This window comes from Taudactylus pleione, unplaced genomic scaffold, assembly GCF_031769625.1.
Source record: "Taudactylus pleione unplaced genomic scaffold, aTauple2 ptg001027l, whole genome shotgun sequence".
NCBI lineage: Eukaryota > Metazoa > Chordata > Amphibia > Anura > Myobatrachidae > Taudactylus > Taudactylus pleione.
In genome coordinates this window covers 1,397,660-1,416,495 of record NW_028285428.1, presented here as the reverse complement: position 1 = coordinate 1,416,495, position 18,836 = coordinate 1,397,660, and the positions used below count along the sequence as shown (strand labels likewise).

At 35.8% G+C, this 18,836-nt stretch overlaps 1 protein-coding gene across 6 annotated transcripts in view; it reads right to left on the bottom strand.

Annotated features, from left to right (window-relative positions):
• The window catches only part of TTN (titin), a 285,062-nt gene that overhangs the window by 216,500 nt on the left and 49,726 nt on the right, over positions 1-18,836 (bottom strand). For 5 of the 6 annotated variants that reach the window (XM_088461211.1, XM_088461212.1, XM_088461213.1 and 2 more), the window contains exons 25-38: positions 18,548-18,811; positions 17,472-17,732; positions 17,056-17,316; positions 16,420-16,683; positions 15,943-16,203; positions 15,117-15,377; positions 10,288-10,548; positions 9,916-10,057; positions 9,623-9,788; positions 9,133-9,364; positions 8,484-8,768; positions 7,645-7,770; positions 5,508-5,696; positions 872-928 (exon numbers count right to left, since the gene is read on the bottom strand). In XM_088461211.1, coding sequence (XP_088317337.1) covers positions 872-928; positions 5,508-5,696; positions 7,645-7,770; positions 8,484-8,768; positions 9,133-9,364; positions 9,623-9,788; positions 9,916-10,057; positions 10,288-10,548; positions 15,117-15,377; positions 15,943-16,203; positions 16,420-16,683; positions 17,056-17,316; positions 17,472-17,732; positions 18,548-18,811 — 3,030 coding nt within the window. Of the gene's footprint in view, positions 1-35; positions 102-871; positions 929-5,507; positions 5,697-7,644; positions 7,771-8,483; positions 8,769-9,132; positions 9,365-9,622; positions 9,789-9,915; positions 10,058-10,287; positions 10,549-15,116; positions 15,378-15,942; positions 16,204-16,419; positions 16,684-17,055; positions 17,317-17,471; positions 17,733-18,547; positions 18,812-18,836 lie in introns of those variants that run through there. The other variant, XM_088461218.1, reaches the window with a different exon arrangement.

Here is an 18,836-nt window from a genome sequence, read left to right as displayed (position 1 = left end):
AAATAGACTACAAATCCATAAAAATATTCACTCACCATATTTGTTCGAATAAACGCAATGCCTTGTTCTTTTTTAAAGACAGCAAAATCGTTCGATCTGTGTTCTTTCTTCAAACTGTAGAAATGTCTTCTTCAACGAATGCATAAATCTCAAAAATGTTTAAATAACATGTTTTCTGTGTATGTACAGCTGTCTGAAAATTTCAGTAGGTTTAAAATTTAAGAATAATTTTTTACCTGACTTGCAGACAGCAGAATAAACGCCCTTTCTGATCCTTTTGGATGGGAGTAATTTGTATCTATCATTAAAATATCTACATTTGAATGAGAAGGCGTTTATTCGAACTAATACAGCCACAAAATTATGATGTGATGCGAAAAACAGCAAGCAACATTGATTACATACCAAACTAGATGCCATCTGCAAGCCAGGTAACGTGTTTAAATGCACCAAGTTTTATTAAAGTATCAGACGTAAAACAAAGCAATTTGATCAAAATATTGCATTTCCATACATACAGTATCATTGCAGATTTTTTTAAAAAAAGACAAACATTTATCATGCAATAAATCAAAAGCTGTAACAAAATCTATATACATTTTTACAACTTGTACATGTCCCAAAAACTATAAACAATCACTGTAAAACTACGTATTTGTAGAGCAACTTCATGCACAGTTTAATGCCATTGGACAAAAGATAATTATGAACATGGAGTGGCTTTTACATTACAGTACATATTAATAAAACATTCTCATCCGGTTAAAAAAATTACCTGAACTTGATTCATCTCCCATCGGTTTTGTTGTCAGCATTTAATTCCCACTTTACATATCAAATCTTAATATAAAATAAACTTCATTCAACATACCTTTCACTTCAAGTTCAATCTGTTGTTCTATCTTCTCCTGAAGAACTTTTTCTAGTGCTATAAAAGAAAAAGAAGTGATTATAATTTGATATTTTTTTATTTTTATGGAGCTTAAATTGGATATTTTTTTAAAGACATTGACAAAATTTACATTATAGACTAGGAATGAGCAAATAAATATAAAAAATGTTTCACATTATTTAGCATATTTTAATATTAAGGATGAACTAGAATTTTGAAAAATACCCCATTTTTCAGTAGCTAATATTTAATTAGCAAAACAACTTCAGACCGATGCCAAAAAATGATGAATGATTGTAACCTAAGGATTTAGCTTTAACCATGACAATATTGTTAGAAAGTTTTTTTTTTTTAAAACAACCTAAAGTGCTTCAAAAAAGAAAGAAAAAGCATTGAAACAAGATGTAAATACATTTGCTGGAAGAAACAAAATATATAAAGGTTTCAAATACATTTGCCCATTCCTGTCTCAGACAATTAACACCCACACTAACATGTAAAAGCACATGCTATAACAATGTAAAGGTGTGAGCAGTTGTAGCTACATATCAAGTGTGATATGGATTGACCGCTGTAAAGAATATCTTGTGAAGGGACATATCTGTACATGCCTTTACATGCCTCATATTTAAGTGAATTATGCTTAAATTTAATACATTGCCAATTTTTTTATTTATATTGTTGTCCATTGCATACAGTGATATGCAAGAATTCATATGTTGAAGGAACATGCAGTTGCCAACCTGTCACTCTCAGGTGAGTGTTGCATTCAGCTTGTCCTGCAGCGTTAACTATTTTGCATGTGTATATGCCACTCTGCTTTGGAAGAACTTTCAATAGCTTTAAGCTGCAGAGTGACCCATCATTTCTTAAGAAACAAGTTGCAGACTCATCAACCAGAAGTTTGTTGAAGAGCCAGATAACACAAGGAGCAGGTATGCCCTTTATGATGCAAAACAGGGAGAGATCGGCGCCTTCCTTTACAAAGGTTTCAGGGGGCAGTTTTTCAAGAAACGCTGGTACTACAGCACAAGATTCTATTAGATCTTCGTAAGGTATGATGTCGGGGTAGTATTCTCTGCTTCTTTGTCTTTCAAGGTCTTGTGGTCTTTGTGATGGAGTAATAGAAATGCTGGATGTTTTCGTGATGGTTTCCTGTTTTGCTTCGTAAGAACTCTTAATTTGAATTTCTTTGTGAGTTTTAAAACTTTTTTTATCTGATTCATTGACTATTTGTGCTACTGCCTTGCTGGTGGTGTCTTGTGCTAGGCAAGAATAAATTTAGGAAAGTGTTAGTTAAAGTGGCTTTGAAATACAGTGCATAATATTATAGAAAATTAGATCAAATTAGATAAAGCAATGGGTGGTTAGTATTATTAGTTTGTATTATAAAGTATTCCTCAATGGTTCTTTTATTAACTTCTCTGTGTTTAGTGCAATGGTTGTTACATTTTTAGTCCACCTGTACATTAATAGTTTTCATAGTTCTGTAGGAACATATGATTAAATACAATTGAAACTATACTAGTCATGTAAATAATTTTTTATTGGTTAAACCTGCTAAAGGGCCATTTCAAATTGTAAGCACTCGTCTGACATGTACTTCTAATTTCTAAGCATACTGAGGCAAACTTAAGCAGAAATTACAAGTACATTGCTGAGTATATATATATATATATATATGAATTATACTATATTTTAGATATATTTATTAATATATATCCTACATTTTTAATATACATTCCCTTGCACCATTATAAATTTGTAAACCGTGCACACATACATTTTATTTTTTATTTATTTTACTCAGTGCATAAGTAACAGTCCCCAAATTAAAATGTAGCAATTTTAGAAAATGAGGAGAACGTCGCTCCTTAGTATGTTTAGCCCTCGGCAGTAACAAATGTAAACAGTTTAACTAAATATACTGTAATTAATAGCCATGCATCTATAGAAATTTACTGAACAGTCAAGTACTGTTTAGAATTGCTAGATATTTTTAACTACAGTATAGATTGTCCCTTTATAGTATAAGGTTGTTATGTCTTATTTGTGATTTTTATTTTAGCAATTAACAAATATAACCAATTAGGGTGCTAAAGAACTATAATTTTGCTTATTTGGAAACATTGCATGTAAGCTGTAATACCAAAATTAATAGCCACCTTCTATGGTTAGTACTGCAGTAGTTGTCTTCTCTCCATATTCATTATATACAGTGCAACTGTAAGTGCCTTGATCTGTCAGCTGAACATTCTCTATCGTAAGTAACATAACATTTCCATTTTGTGATATTTTTACTCTTGCTGAGTCCTGCAGTGTTTGTCCTTCATGCTTCCAAATAAATTGTAGGTTGTCATCTTGTACAGCACAGATAAACTGGGCTATTTCCTCACACTTCACTGTCATGTCATGAAGTTTAAGCAGGATCTTTGGTTCTTGATCGCTGGTATCTTGCACCTCAGCGATGGTGGACTCTATTGTCGAGCTATAGCTGACCGTCTCTTCATGGCGTGCTTCCAGTTTCTTCATCAATGATGCAGTTATTGTAGAACTTTCGGAAACGCTTTCGAAAACCTGTATACCTTCTTCAGAGGAAAGCCCTTGTACTGAATTAAACTCTTTTAAATAAACTGTGGCTTCTGACACTGACTTTGTGCTGACAGACTCTGCAATGCTTTTCGCGGAGCTTGTAAAGCTTTGACTAACTACCGATTGCACTGTGTAATCATGTGAAGAAAAAAAAAAAAAGAAAATTAACAACTAAATTGTCCATTGGTCCTTATGAGAAAAACAAATACGTTGATCAAGAAGACTTAAACAGACCACTTGAGAATAATGCATGCCAAATGCATGCTCGTTTACAAAAAGTGACAAAAGATGGAGCATTGGAAATTCATGCTGACATAGAAGGTTGCATCTTCTTTCGTTGTCGCTTTCCAAATTTCAGATTTAGAATGTTCTTTATTGATCCACAGTAAGAGTGACACCTGTTTTACTACTGGATTAAAATATAAATTTGGATACGTTAGATAATTTAGCTAAAATTGGTTCAACTTGTAAATTTTTCTGCGCTGCAGGCTCAAAGTGAAAATGTGAACAAAAGTAAAGTTTTAGAGTATTGGCAATGTTGTAGACACTGGGAAGGTCAGTATAAAGAGGTGGGTTTGTGTTTTGTGAAGATTTGTGAAGAAATCATAGTGACATTAGTTAAAATTGAGGCTATTAGAGTGAATTAACTGCAAGAGGTGAATATTGTAGAAGGACAAAAATATTAGTTGTAAGAGTGCACTTGTGCCAGTTCTCAATATATACCCCCCAGGAGTGAGGGGCTGTACCTTCAGGAGTCACTGTTAAAGTGGCTTCACAAGACACTTCACCAGCACTATTCCTCGCATTGCAAGTATATACTCCAACGTGCTCTACGAAAGCATCCACTATAATGAGTATAGCAGTATTTGTAGATTCGTCAAAGTGAAAGACTATGTTTTTGGAAGGAAGAACTGTTTTTTGGTTGTAAAACCACTGAATTTCTGGCTTTGGCAAGCCGCTAACTCTTGCAACAAAGCGCACAGTCTCCCCACTCTTTACTGTGCAGCTTGAAATAGGCTGAATGAAGACGGGACATTGTGTAACCAGCTCCTTCTTAAATGACCCAGATGAAGCAATCTGCCAGTGGGGTACTGCTATAACATCCGCTGCATTTTTAAACCCTGAAAAGAAGCATTTACCATTTTATTTGTAAAACTTAGCTTGCAGATGGTTTGAGTTATTTAAAATAAAATTAACACTGCACAACCACTATGGAGAGTATGTGGCCAGAGCTTGATAAGAAAAAAGAACAACTGTCAGGTCATACAAATTATGTGCTTAGAGACCAAAAAGGTATGCTTAGTTTAAAAATAATGCCACTGTCATTCCCTAGACAGTTCACTAACTATTGGAAAGCAATGACCCATTATAGTAGTGAGTATCAAATATAGACCGGGCCTGAAGGAAAACTGATTGATTCTGGGAGACAAGACAATTTGCACAAACATTTAGGAGTTTGACCAGACCACTTATACTCTCAGGCAAACTGGCCCTTCTAACAAAAGCCAGACTGTGGAAAGGCATTTATTATGATGTACCACTTGAATCGGATTAGCAAAATATGAGATTAAGGTCAGTAAGGATACAGCAGGAAAAAATTATTATATTACACCAAGTATTGTTATATATGGTGTGATATTTATACAACTGGAGTGATGTTTTGTTGGTGTGGTATCGTTTTCTGTTTGTAGTGATCTGTTTTATTACCTATGCGCCTTAACTTTTAATTTCCTTGTGACACAGAAAGACTGCACCTTTGCATATATATGATGAACAGGAATAGAGAAGAACTGACGGACAGAAATGCATCACAGAGGAAAGAGAAAGATAATTATGCACCAATGGACAAGGGAGGCAACACTGCCAATCCATATTCTGGATAAGAATATGTGTACTTTATTACATAGATAATGATTTTATTAGTGGAATTAGTTGACAATGACAGACAAAGACCATTTTAGCACCACTGTTAAAATGATTTACATATATGTAAATACAGTACAAAATATTTCTCCCTATGTACCTTCAAGCCGAAGACTTGCAGTGCATGAGACTTGCCCAAGGGCATTGCTTGCAGCAAAAGTGTAAACGCCTTCGTCTTCAGAGTAGGCTTCTGCAATTTCCAGTTGATAGGTGTCTTCATATTGGGTCATTTTAAAGAAGCGTGATGGTTTTATCTCTTTGTCTTTGCTGTACCAGGAAACCTTAAGATCTGTATAAATACAATAATATATTATACCTTTATGTTTGTCATTTCTATAGTAATAATAATATGTGGGATTGGGGTTTAGTATATTATTGTGTCATTCATATTGCCAACATTCATCATGTCGATGTGAGAATATTGGCATGGTCATTATGTTGACTGTGAACATGTCAACATTTTCCCCATGTTGATGTTGATCATGATGACATTCAGCATGTCAACACAGATGAAATTTTGACATGGTCAGAATGTTGAGAATGTGGTTTTAAGGAAAATCTATTCCTAAACCTAACCTCTAACCCTAATCGTATCCATGACCTCTAATGCTAATCCTAACCTTAACCCTAACTCTACCCCTTACCTCTAACCCTAATCCTAACCTCTAATTTTAATTTCTAACCCTAATCCTAACTCTAACCATAACCTCTAACTCAAAGCCTAACCTCTAACCCTAATCCTAACACTAAATTATAACCCTAAACATAACAATAACCCTAATCCTAACCATAACCTCTAACCCTAATCCTAGCCCTAACCTCTAACCCTAATCCTAATTTCTAATTTTAACCTCTAACCCTAATCCTAATTTTAACCATAACTTCTAACCCAAAGCTTAAACTTTAACCCTAATCCTAACGCTAACCTCTAACCCTAAACATGACCATAACCTCTAACCCTAATCCTAACCTCTAATCCTAACCTTAACCTCTAACCCTAATCCTAACCTCTAATCCTAACCCTACCCCCAACTCTAACTTTAAATCTAACCCTAACCTTTAATATTAACCCTAACCTCTAACCCTAACCTCTAAACCTAACCTTAACCTCTAACCCTAATCCTAACCTCTAATCCTAACCCTACCCCCAACCTCTAAACCTAATCCTACCCTAACCTCTAACTCTAAACCTAATGTCGACATTCTGACAATCTTTACATTTCATCATTCAACATTCTGTCCATGGCAACATTTTCCAGGTGTCGACATTTATGATGTCAACATTTGACCCATGTTGACATAACAAATGTCAACATTCTGGTGTCAACATGAATGTCAACATTGTTACAGTTTAAAATCTGACTGCATACTATTAGATTGTATATACACTAGTGTCAAATACTGCATAAAGATATTGACAGGGGATTTGGGTGACCATTGAGATATCCATATTATATACTGATTCCTTATAATAAGCACAAACTCCTAATGAATTCCAAACCTATCACCCAGCACAATATCATGGTGTCTCGATAGCTTACCATGTGCAATAATATATTCATAAAATTAGTCACTACCAATGGTAGCATACTGCAGAAATGCTAATTCTGCTCTGTCCACATTCCAGAAGCACCAAAGAGGATAAAGTCTAGCGGACATAGAATTTTCTCCTTATAAAAAAAGTAGAGATGAGCGGTTGGGTTTTGACTTGGTTCTTTTCAACAATTAGTGCAAGTTAAGTTTAGTTTGGATTTATTTTATTAGCTATCCAAAACACATGAGAACTGGATAGCCAATATGATGCCGTTTATGAGATTCGAACATAGCCGAGTAAAACCGAACCGCTCATCTCTAATAAAAAAGACTCTTTAACTGCTCTTTCTTATTTGAAAAAAGGGTTAACACCAGAGAATCAAGAGACTTTGACAGCATTTTCCTAGTTACTACAGCTTACCGTGGTCCCTATAGACCTCTATTGGGATGTTAAAAAGAGTCAAATTATCAACTGCAACAAAAAGTAACACCATGTCAGTATGGCGTTACATTTTTATATGGAGTACCGGTGAAAGGCATATAACTAACACTGAGCAGGGGGATGATCATTCAGCAAGTTAAATAGTGGTGGTACTTCATTATGTATATTTGCAATGATAGCTTCTGCCACCCTCTAGCTGCCAATGACAAAAAGACATCGTAATACTGATATATTGCTCTGTCCCTCAATTTGTTGAACTGACCTGTACCAGAGACACGACTCTGGAAGGTGGCAGGCTGTCCTTCTGCGGTAATGGCATCACGAAGAGGTACGATAATTTCAGGGGGGTACAATGGTGCCTCAAGTTCAGGAGACACTACTTCTGGAACTAAAATAAAAGACATAGGATGAGTCACTTCAGCCTCAGCCCCTTGCTGTTAATGCCCCTGCCACATTTCCAGATTCTACAAAGCTGTGCAGCTGTGTCTTTCATATGACTTATATTGTGTATACTAACTAGCAGAGGTCAAACACAAGGAAAGCTCATTTTGATGGACATTTCTAAAAATATGAATCTATATTATTCACATCTGTAAAATATGGAAGTACCACTAAACTTAATATACTAATATGAAATGATATCTTCAAACAATAACATAGTTATGTTCCTATAAAATAATAGGCGTTTAGATTCTTGATACAGTATGGAATCTCTCTTGTTAGCTTGCTCACCAAAAGTTACTGTAATCAGGCATTGTAGGTGTCTTGAGGCTATATACATGTCATTCATTAAGCTCCCTGACTGCAAAGTTATGTGTGAATACATACAATTGTAGTTCTACTAATAAATTTGACTGATATTGGTAAGCATCAGTACAGTGGCCCTACTATATAAAGAAACAGATACATTGGTTGTTGTAAGATCACTAGAAGATTGTCTACTATATCTTAGAGACAGCATAAAGTCGCCATAAATTCATTGTACCCAACTGTCCCAATTTTGATGGTTATGTAAATGAAATGTGGACTCCAAAGCAACACAAGCTGATGGTCCATCTTGTAGTCTATTTTTTGAGCTAACATTTTTGAAAGAGTTCCTACCTTCGACTGTCAGTGTAGCAGATGTACTGGCCATTCCAGAATCATTGCTGGCTTCACACGTGTACAGTGCTGCATCCTCAGGGAATGCCTCGATGAGCAATAATGTGTATTCCTGCCCATCATGAAGGAACTTGGACTTGAAGCCTGAAGAAAGCTGTGTTGAATCCTTAAACCAAGCTACCGTGGGCTGTGGCCTGCCGCTCACTACAGTACAGAAGCGAGCAGGTTTGCCAGATTCCACGTGCACGGGCTCAAGTTTTTGTATTATCACTGGAGGCTCTGGAGCTGTTAAACATAAAAAGAAAACACTGTTAGAAAACAATAGATATCTACATGAGCAGAAAAAGTTGTTCATAGGGAATATAGATTGTGAGCACCACTTGGGAAAGGGACTGATGTGAATGACTAAATATCCTCTGTAAAGCGCTGTGAAATAGGTGTGCATTGTATAAATAACTGATTAGATAAATTATGTAAAGATTTGCATGCATTTATTTAAACACCTGACTATAAACTTCAAAATATGTGTACAAGGAGTTGCAGCTGAAAGGGTAAAATGCATTATACAGAAAATAAACTTTTATCTTTCACTATTATCTTGAAAACATCTAAGGTGAGTTTCAAATGATTTCATTATTCATTCCCTCACCATTCACATAGAGAGTGACAGAACTCCTGTTTTTGCCAGCCAAAAAGGTGTATTCTCCACTGTCGCTTATCACAGTTTCGGTGATACACATGCGATGTACACGTCTTTCCACAATGTACTGGTATCTCTCTTCCACGTGGAAATTGATGTCAATGCCATCCTTCATCCAGCGAGCATCTACATCATCCTCATTGACCTCAAACTCAACCACTGCTCGTTGTCTCTCAACAGCCTAGAGATGAAAAAACACATTTATATAGTAAGAAGGGGGTTTTTTTTCCAAAGAAAATTGCATTTAAAAAAAAAATCAAGAAAATGTCACTTGAAAGTTAGGCAATACTAAACACAAATGTATTAACTAATTCAGGGTTCAGTTTAGAAACCAACACGACAGCTGTGGTAATTTAACAAAAAAATAAACATAGTAAAATAATATATTTATTTGAATAATATTTTGAATGTACTATAAAAGAGTAATATAAAGAAATACCTGAATCTCTTTGCTAACACATGTGATACGAACATCACGGCCTTCCACGTGTAAGCTGGCTGTGGACATGTTTCCACCAGCGACCACAGAGTATTGTCCAGCATCAGACATGCGCACAATAGGAATTACGAGGCGGTGAACATATCTCTCACTTTGAATTTTTACTCTAAATTAAAAATAAAAAACACATAAAACAGTAGATATTATATTCTGATAACACTGATCTTGTTGCCTGGAAAAATATTTTTCTTATTTTCAAATTAATGTTTTGAGACAGAAATGAACGTATTTACCTGTCCGTGACTTGGAGCTCCTGTCCATCCTTCATCCACTGAACGATCAAGTCAGGTTCAGAGATTTCACACTCAAATGTTGCCCTTTTCTTCTCAAGAACTTTTATTTCCTTGATGGGTTTTCTGAATTCTATGTGACGGGCTAGAGGAAAGCAGGACAGTACAAATACATTAAATTATTTGTTGCTAAGAGTTTATTTATTTTATATATGATACATGATGCTCTTGTATATATATATATATATATATATATATATATATATTATGTTTAGAAATATATATACAGTATATATATATAAATATTAGTATATATTATTTTTTTAATAAAAAAGTTTATTGTTTTGAGGAATCTGTTAACAACGATAACCTTACCTTCAACATACAATTTGGCTTTAGAGACTGCCTTTCCAGCAACAAAGCTGTATTCTGCAGCATCGCCAAAGTGGACATTTCTAACAGTAAGAGAATGGGATTGCTGTTTGGTTTTTATCTGGCAACGGTCTGTAGACTTTATCTCAACACCATTCTTCAACCACTTGTAAGTGATGCCCTCGTGGTTGACTGTCACTTCGAAAGTGATGGTGTCTTTTTCCTCAGCATTGATGTCTTTCAACATAGAAGTAATCAGGATAGCTATAAAAAAAAAATGAATGCATATGTATATAGTTTCATTGTAGACACACATATTCAAAATAAGGGAATACTTAAATGTACACTAGAGAGTATTTTTCATTTTAAGGTATTTACATTTTGCTATGACAACATGTAATACACATGCAATATGAATGCATAATGAATCACTATTTGTTAATATTAAAGTTGTAAAAATTATCCTATATTTATATTGTTTCTGTTATACAATTTCCAATATTTCTTTTCCCAGATACAAGCAATAATCTATTAATCTTCACTTGCTCCTCTTGATAGGCCTTCTAGTTATCATTTAAATTTAACTGGTATAGTATTTTCATCTTCTCAAACTTTAAAAAAATTATTTCTACAGTATATATATATATATATATATATATATATATAAGCACTAATCCACGGCACTCACCATTCCTAGTTTTGGGGTGCAACATGGTATGTGACCACATTGTTTAAATAGAAATCACAGGTAACTGTAACTGTCACACATTAAAAAGCAAAGTTGCTGTGAGCTTTAAACCTTGATAGCATACCCTGAGTTTAACACTAATGTGATGGCTATGTCCATGTTATGATTCTGAGCAATAGAGTAGGGACTTGCAGTAAAGTGGAGTCCTGTGACGATGGGCTGCAAGCTTAAATGCATTGATCAATTCATGAACCAATACCCCACTGTTTATTATGTTTATTATTATTATCATTAGTTATTATGGTGAGTGCAGAGCCCCTGTGATTTCTATATATATATATATATATATATATATATGTCCCGGCACTCCGTAAGCCCAAATCCGGGCAAATACCTTGCTCCAGGTGCCCTCAATAAGGCGGAGATCACCCCCTCTATACAATCCACGGTGAGATAGCGGCACTCAGGAGTCTTCACAATAAGGTGAAACAAAAACTTTGTTTCACCTTATTGTGAAGACTCCTGAGTGCCGCTATCTCACCGTGGATTATATATATATATATATATGTACTTGTATAGGATGTATAGAACGGCGCTCTGGTTCAACTTCCAAATTGTATTACACCGTAGTCCAAAAAGTGATAGAGTTCAGTTAGTGCTAACAGGTGTGACACTTAGATCCCTTTTGGTGAAGGTGGCAGCAGTCTTCCCGTAATCCTGAATGGCAGTCAGGGTGAATGTGATCTAGGAATGGGGTATGGAAAGAACATGTGCCTAATAGTGTAGTATTTCAAAAAATATATTAGCACGTGCTCAAATATAAATGTGCGTACCAGAAAATAAATCTTTATAGCTTATCTGTGGTTGTTTTACTGGAACCTCATATGGTGAAGTGGTTTCACAACTTCAGGGTAACCAGGAACCTTAAATAGAATTAGCTCATGTCGAGCCACAATACGCATACATGGTGTAGTAATTTTGTGTCTCAAACAAATAATATGGTGAAGTAGTTATATATGCGTACCAGAATGTTACTTGGATTAATGCATCAAGTACTAAGTCACCTCTTCAGACTCGTATGCTGGCCCCAGTATTGGCAAGTGCAGAAGGAGTAGGTCCACTTAAATCAAACAGAAAGTGACTCTTACTCAGGGGGGCTTACATCAACAAGTGGTTTAATAATACTTAGTACATGGGGAATACACGGTACAGACAGGGTTAAAAAACATAGAAATAAGATAAAAGGATGCTTATCTCCAAAGGAAGTCCTTGTGGACGAAACGCGTTGGGACCCCTGTTGCAGCTCCTCTCCACAATATTGATTATGCAGATAAGCATCCTTTTATCTTATTTCTATGTTTTTTAACCCTGTCTGTACCGTGTATTCTCCATGTACTAAGTATTATTAAACCACTTGTTGATGTAAGCCCCCCTGAGTAAGAGTCACTTTCTGTTTGATTTAAGTGGACCTACTCCTTCTGCACTTGCCAATACTGGGGCCAGCATACGAGTCTGAAGAGGTGACTTAGTACTTGATGCATTAATCCAAGTAACATTCTGGTACGCATATATAACTACTTCACCATATTATTTGTTTGAGACACAAAATTACTACACCATGTATGCGTATTTTGGCTCGACATGAGCTAATTCTATTTAAGGTTCCTGGTTACCATGAAGTTGTGAAACCACTTCACCATATGAGGTTCCAGTAGAACAACCACAGATAAGCTATAAAGATTTATTTTCTGGTACGCACATTTATATTTGAGCACGTGCTAATATATTTTTTGAAATACTACACTATTAGGCGCATGTTCTTTCCATACCCCATTCCTATATATATATATATATATATATATATATATATATATATATGCATAAAAAGAGATAGGAGGCGGCGTACAATTGTGAAGTACATTTGAAAAGTCAAATCTTTACTGAAAAACGATTAAGAACCACTCACATGTAAAGTAGTGATATATAAAAATATCACAAACAGCACATGAATTGATCAGATCCCTGGTCATCCCACAGAAGCTGGCACCTCTGGCTTTCTCCACTGAGGAAGTCCTTCGGGATGAAACGCGTTTGAGCTTAACTAATGACATAGACGTGGTGATGACATCGGTCTAGGAAGTGCTGGTGGATTGCAGAGAACGCCAGAGCACACGGCTTGTGTGGGATGACTGGGGATCTGATCAATTCATGAGCTGTTTGTGATACTTTTATATATCACTACTTTATATGTGAGTGTTTCTTAATTGTTTTTCAGTAAAGATTTGACTTTTTAAACGTACTTCCAGCTCTCATCCTAACTGCTCCATCCTTACTGTCTGCCCTGGATCTGATCAATTCATGCGCTGTTTGTGATACTTTTATATATCACTACTTTATGGGGCAGATTCAGTTAGCCACGGGGTTGTCCCCGCGACTAATTGCCTTCCGAAATCTCCACGGCACAGGGAAAAGCTATTCAATTAAATAGCTTTTTCTCCGCGCTGTAAAATAGTGACTTGCGCACGTAAACACATTGATTCCGCGTAAACTGCAGAATCAATGTATTTTTTCCCCTCGCGCAAAGGCCGATTTGGTTGTTTGAACGTGGATTTTACCTCGCACCTCCAGGAGCTGCGAGTTAAGGTCCGACTGCGGGACTCACACGTGAGGGATCCCCGGCAATTGAATTGGACCGGCATGGCAATCAGCTGCGAGGAAAACCCCGCGGTTAATTGAATCTGCCACCATATGTGAGTGTTTCTTAATCGTTTTTCAGTAAAGATTTTACTTTTTAAACGTACTTCCAGCTCTCATCCTAACTGCTCCTTCCTCACTTTCTGCCCCATCTATATCACCCCTGTCTCCCTGTCTGTCTGTCCCTCCCTTTCAGAAAGTAAGCTCTTAAAAGCAGGGCCCTCTTCCCTCACATGCTTCTACTACCTTTACACATACTATAATTTATTCCAAACTCCCCACAAGGGCACCTAACACTTTGTGGCTGACGTCCTGCTGCTTATTTGAGTGTTGTGATCATTAATGCAGCAATGTTTATAAACCATGTCCTTGTCCTGCATTGTATTGTATTGTTAATAACTGTTATTTTGTGTGCTCATTTTCTTATGTACTATATAAGGCGGTGTGGAAATCCTTGTTGTGCCATATAAATAAAGGATAATAATAATAATAATAATAATAATAATAATAATAATACAGGTTTAGTCTCCCATATCCAAATATTCCAAATTACGGATTTTTTTTAGCATGACTGAGAAATTATTAAAAATATTGTATAAAATTACCTGCAGGCTATGTGTATAAGGTGTATATGAAACATAAATTAATTTCATGTATGTACACAAACTTTGTTTGAGCCACAAAATTACTGAAAATATTGTATAAAATTACCTACAGGCTGTGTGCATAAGGTGTATATAAAACATAAATGCATTCTGTGCTTAGATTTGGGTCCCATCCCCAAGATTTTTCATTATGGTACTGTATGCACATATTGCAAAATACGGAATATTCCGATATCCAAAATAACCCTGGTCCCAAGCATTTTGGATATGGGAGACTCAACCTGTAATAATAATAATAATATGCTATTTCAGAAACAATATTGTTTCTTGATTGAATCTGTTATTATATATAAAATAACAATCTGGTAGGCATGTTGTAAACGCTACAAATCTTTCAGGTGGCACATATTCAAAACTAAGGCTGGGTACACACGTAAAGATTTTCTGTCCAACCATCCAACTAGTTGATTGGTTGGAATGAAAATCTGGTAATGTATGGGAGTAAATGATGATCAGCAATTTGCTCCTAAATGACAGAAAACAGATGAAAATGGTCGTCAGACAAGTTTGTTAAATGTATGATCTAAACAATTTGTTCAAACAACAGTTTTTGTCCATTTTCCGTCGTTTGGGAGCAAATTGCTGATTGTCATTTGCTTTCATACCTTACCAGATTTTCATTCCAATCAATCAACTAGTTGGATGGTTGGACAGAAAATATTTACGTGTGTACCCAGCTTAATACTGGGAAATAGATGATAAAAATAGGATAAGCATGAAAATTTGGAAATTGTACAATTTGGACAATTAGGCCATGCATAAGAATAAAACCTGGTAATACATACGTTTCACAGTTAAAGTTGCGCTGACTTTGTCATTTCCACAGATGAATGTGTATTCTGCAGAATCTTCACTACTTGTGTTCATAATGATTAATTGGTGAAGTTTACCCTGAACCACAATCTTAAATTTCTCGCTCATTTCAATCTCAACCCCGTTTTTCAGCCAAATGGATGGCACGTTGAAATGAGATACTTCACACTGAAATGAGGCGGTTTTGGTTTCAGGAACCTCAATGTTCTTCATGGTCTTTGTAATATGTAAAGCTAAAAAGAAATAGGAGTCATACATTAATTAACACTCTGTTATAGGTTTAGAACCCCCAACACACACAAAAAGTGTAAGTGAAATTTACAAAAATAATACTTTGTATGTATTATTCCTATTGTACATGTACATTTATATGAGCCTAATATTTATCAGCTTTCAAAGCGGTGAGGGATGTCTAAAGTGGCAAATGGGAACTGTCCCATTGTGACATGAAAAGACCATATGGATCACAAGAACATCTGGCCATGTTTGAAAAAGTCCTTGGAAATTAGGAAATTAAACGTCTGCAGCTTATTTACAAACAAGGACTCTGTTCCCACCCTCTTCATATTAATATCCTATGTAGTCTACAGTAATTTGAGTTAGATGACTTAATGTAAGTTAAATTTAGAAATTATTTTAAATCAAGACATTCCAATTGTATTTTTAAAGAAAAAAAAACTGAGATAGATCCGTGGAATATTTCTAAAGTATTAAATCAAGTAATTAAATAAATACAATTGATGTTTTATTTTATAAATAATTAGGAAACAGGAAAATAAATGAAGAAAATGTCCTTACTCTCCACAAATAGCTTAGCTTTACACTCCAGTTGTCCAACCACAGCTGTGTATTCTCCAGTGTCTTCAGAAGTCACATTCTGCAAGACAAGCTTGTGGACTTTACGTTCTGATACAATTTTATGCTTCTCGCTTTGTTTCAGCTCTGAGTTTTTAAAGAACCATTTCACTGGTACAGTGTCATGAGACACACTAAGTTCAAATGTAGCTGGTGTATTTTCCAATGCAGTGACATCCTTGGGTTTCTTGATAATTTTAACAGCTGAAAAAAAGGGAATATGTAATAAGTGTAATAAATCAATGTTTCATCTATGCTTTAAACAAAAAAGAAATGTATACAATAATATATATTACTCATCTCAATGGTATTTACAAGAAATTATCATTCACAAAGTAATGCTAAATAATCAAATGCTTGTGAGCTTAGATAAATTCCATCAGTTTAAAAGGCTTTTATATAAAATTGTAAATAACATACTCTCTACATGAAGTCTGGCATTGGCACCGATCTTGCCAAGCTTGAAGCTGTAGACGGACTCATCAGGCACGGCACAATTTTTGACTTTCAAGGTATGTACTGGTCCCTCCACTGTGATTTCATACTTGTCATTGGATTCCAGTTCAACACCATTTTTGATCCATTGGGCTCCTTTTACATCAGGATGAGTAAGATCTACGCTGAAAATGGCATCTTGTGTCTCAGTCACAGTCTGGTTCTTCAGTGTCTTCTTTATCTTGACAGCTGGAAGAAATGGTACATCCGTAATGTTACAAAACACCTGATCGCTCACCATCATATGACGTAACATTATTCCTGTTGTGCAAAAGTCTTATTTCAGTTGCGTGCAAGGATGACCCATCTGACGCACTGGAAGTGGCAATGCTACAGTCTTTCTTTTAGATTTTAAGCTTAAAAGGAGAGGATTTCGGCCATCTGTCATCTGTACTTGCCTATGATTATCTAAACTTCTGTTCCAAAAACATTCACAGTTTGTACAACATTAAATATAACTGCAATACTACACTTTCTATTAATTAAGATTTAGCACAGACTAAATATTATTCCAGAACTATACATTTGTTTTAAAATTAGGAGAAATAGTAAACCACTAACCTTCAACCTTCAGCTTTGCGGAGGTTTTTGATGTTGCTACTTGGTAAGTGTATTCTCCAATATCTTCGAGCTTGCTGATAGGGATTATAAGCTGTCTCTTGGTACCAATTGATTCGCTTTTGATGCTGTCAGTGAAGCTTATTGTTTTTCCTTCTCTTAGCCATTGTCCTTTGGAGTCTGGGTTGGCCACTTCACACTCGAAAACAGCTTTCTGGGATTCAGCCACTGTGAGATCCACCAGTGGCTTGCTTATAGCGCCCCCTTAAGGAATGAAAGGAAACTACGTCAGAGAAAACAAGTAAATGTTCCATAGGCTTTATGATGTGTCTGTAAACTATATATAGTTTTTCTTTGTCTTTTGCTTCTCTAGAATTATTTTCCTTTATAAAAAGTATAAAAGGGATGAGATGTAGTACCTGAAACTGTAAGTTGTCCACTAGTTTGCTTTTCTCCAGCAAAGAAGGTGTACTGCCCTTCCTCATCCTTCATCATATCTATAATTGTGAGTGTGTATATTTTGCCCTTGGACTCAATCTTGTATTTTGGACTTGGCTTAAGTTCTTCATTTTTGAAAAGCCACAAAGCGTCAATTCCAGAGTGGGACAGTTCAACCTCCAAGGTGACATTTTGTGTCTCAGTGCATGTTCTGTCAATGAGTCCTTTGATGATGGTGATTTCTGCAAGAAAGCAAACAGGTTACACTATATCTGCGATAGGTACACAATGAGGAACATGATAAAATACAACTTGGCTTTAACAATAAAAGTTATTATAATACATAATTGCATTAAGTAGATTACGAGGTTCCAACTTACAGATTTACTCTAGTACAACAACCATAGAAACATATTTTCAGTGATATAATACAGTATAAACTGTAAACCAAAACCAGTAAAACTTATTCTACAATAACTCTTTACCGTATGTATTCCCCATTTAGAGCATAAACCCTTCTCCTGTGCTACTGATAAGTCATAACAGGATGAATAAGGGTCAGATGTAGCAATGATCTCAGGAATGATGCAATCATTGCAACTATGATCATGTACTTTACGGCATTTGTGTCCAATGGAATCTATCATTTAAATCTTGCCGAGACATCTCCTCGATATCCAGCTGTCCCGGCGAAGTCTTCACTCTTGGGTTTACTACCCGGGTGATGTAATGCGCCTGCACTGCGCTGGTAGTCATCAGGCTGTGTATGCACTAGTGGCCACTATCAGAGAGGTATTCTTCAGAAACTAATGGGGACTGCTCTGCTCCAAATATCTGCTCCGTACCCTGGACACATATAGGTTATCATAAAGTGATACAGAATACCTCAGTAAAAATCAGTTTTCAGAGATTTTATAGCATAATAACATTGATACATCTCACCCTGAGTCTTCATACTGGACATCTATTGTATCTTGAATGCCCAGTGGCTAAGTATTAATTGGAAGGAGGCCGTGAGAATGGCCTATGGCAAAAGTTTATTTGTGCATGTACTCACTTTCCACAGTAAGGTTGCAGCTGGTTTCCACTTTACCAATCAACAGTTTGACATTTCCTTCATCAGAAGCGTGAGTTCTGGAAAATACCAGTCGTTGCTTGGCTCCTTTGGCGATTGCCTGCACGCGATCATCAAGTTTTATTGGCTGATCATTGATGGTCCATTTGGCAGATGCCATATCAGGCACCGATATTTTACATTCAAGTACAGCCTTGGTTCCTTCTACGGCATTTACGTCTTTAAGAGGGATGACGATCTCAACACCTGTGGAATGAGAAGAAAATAATTT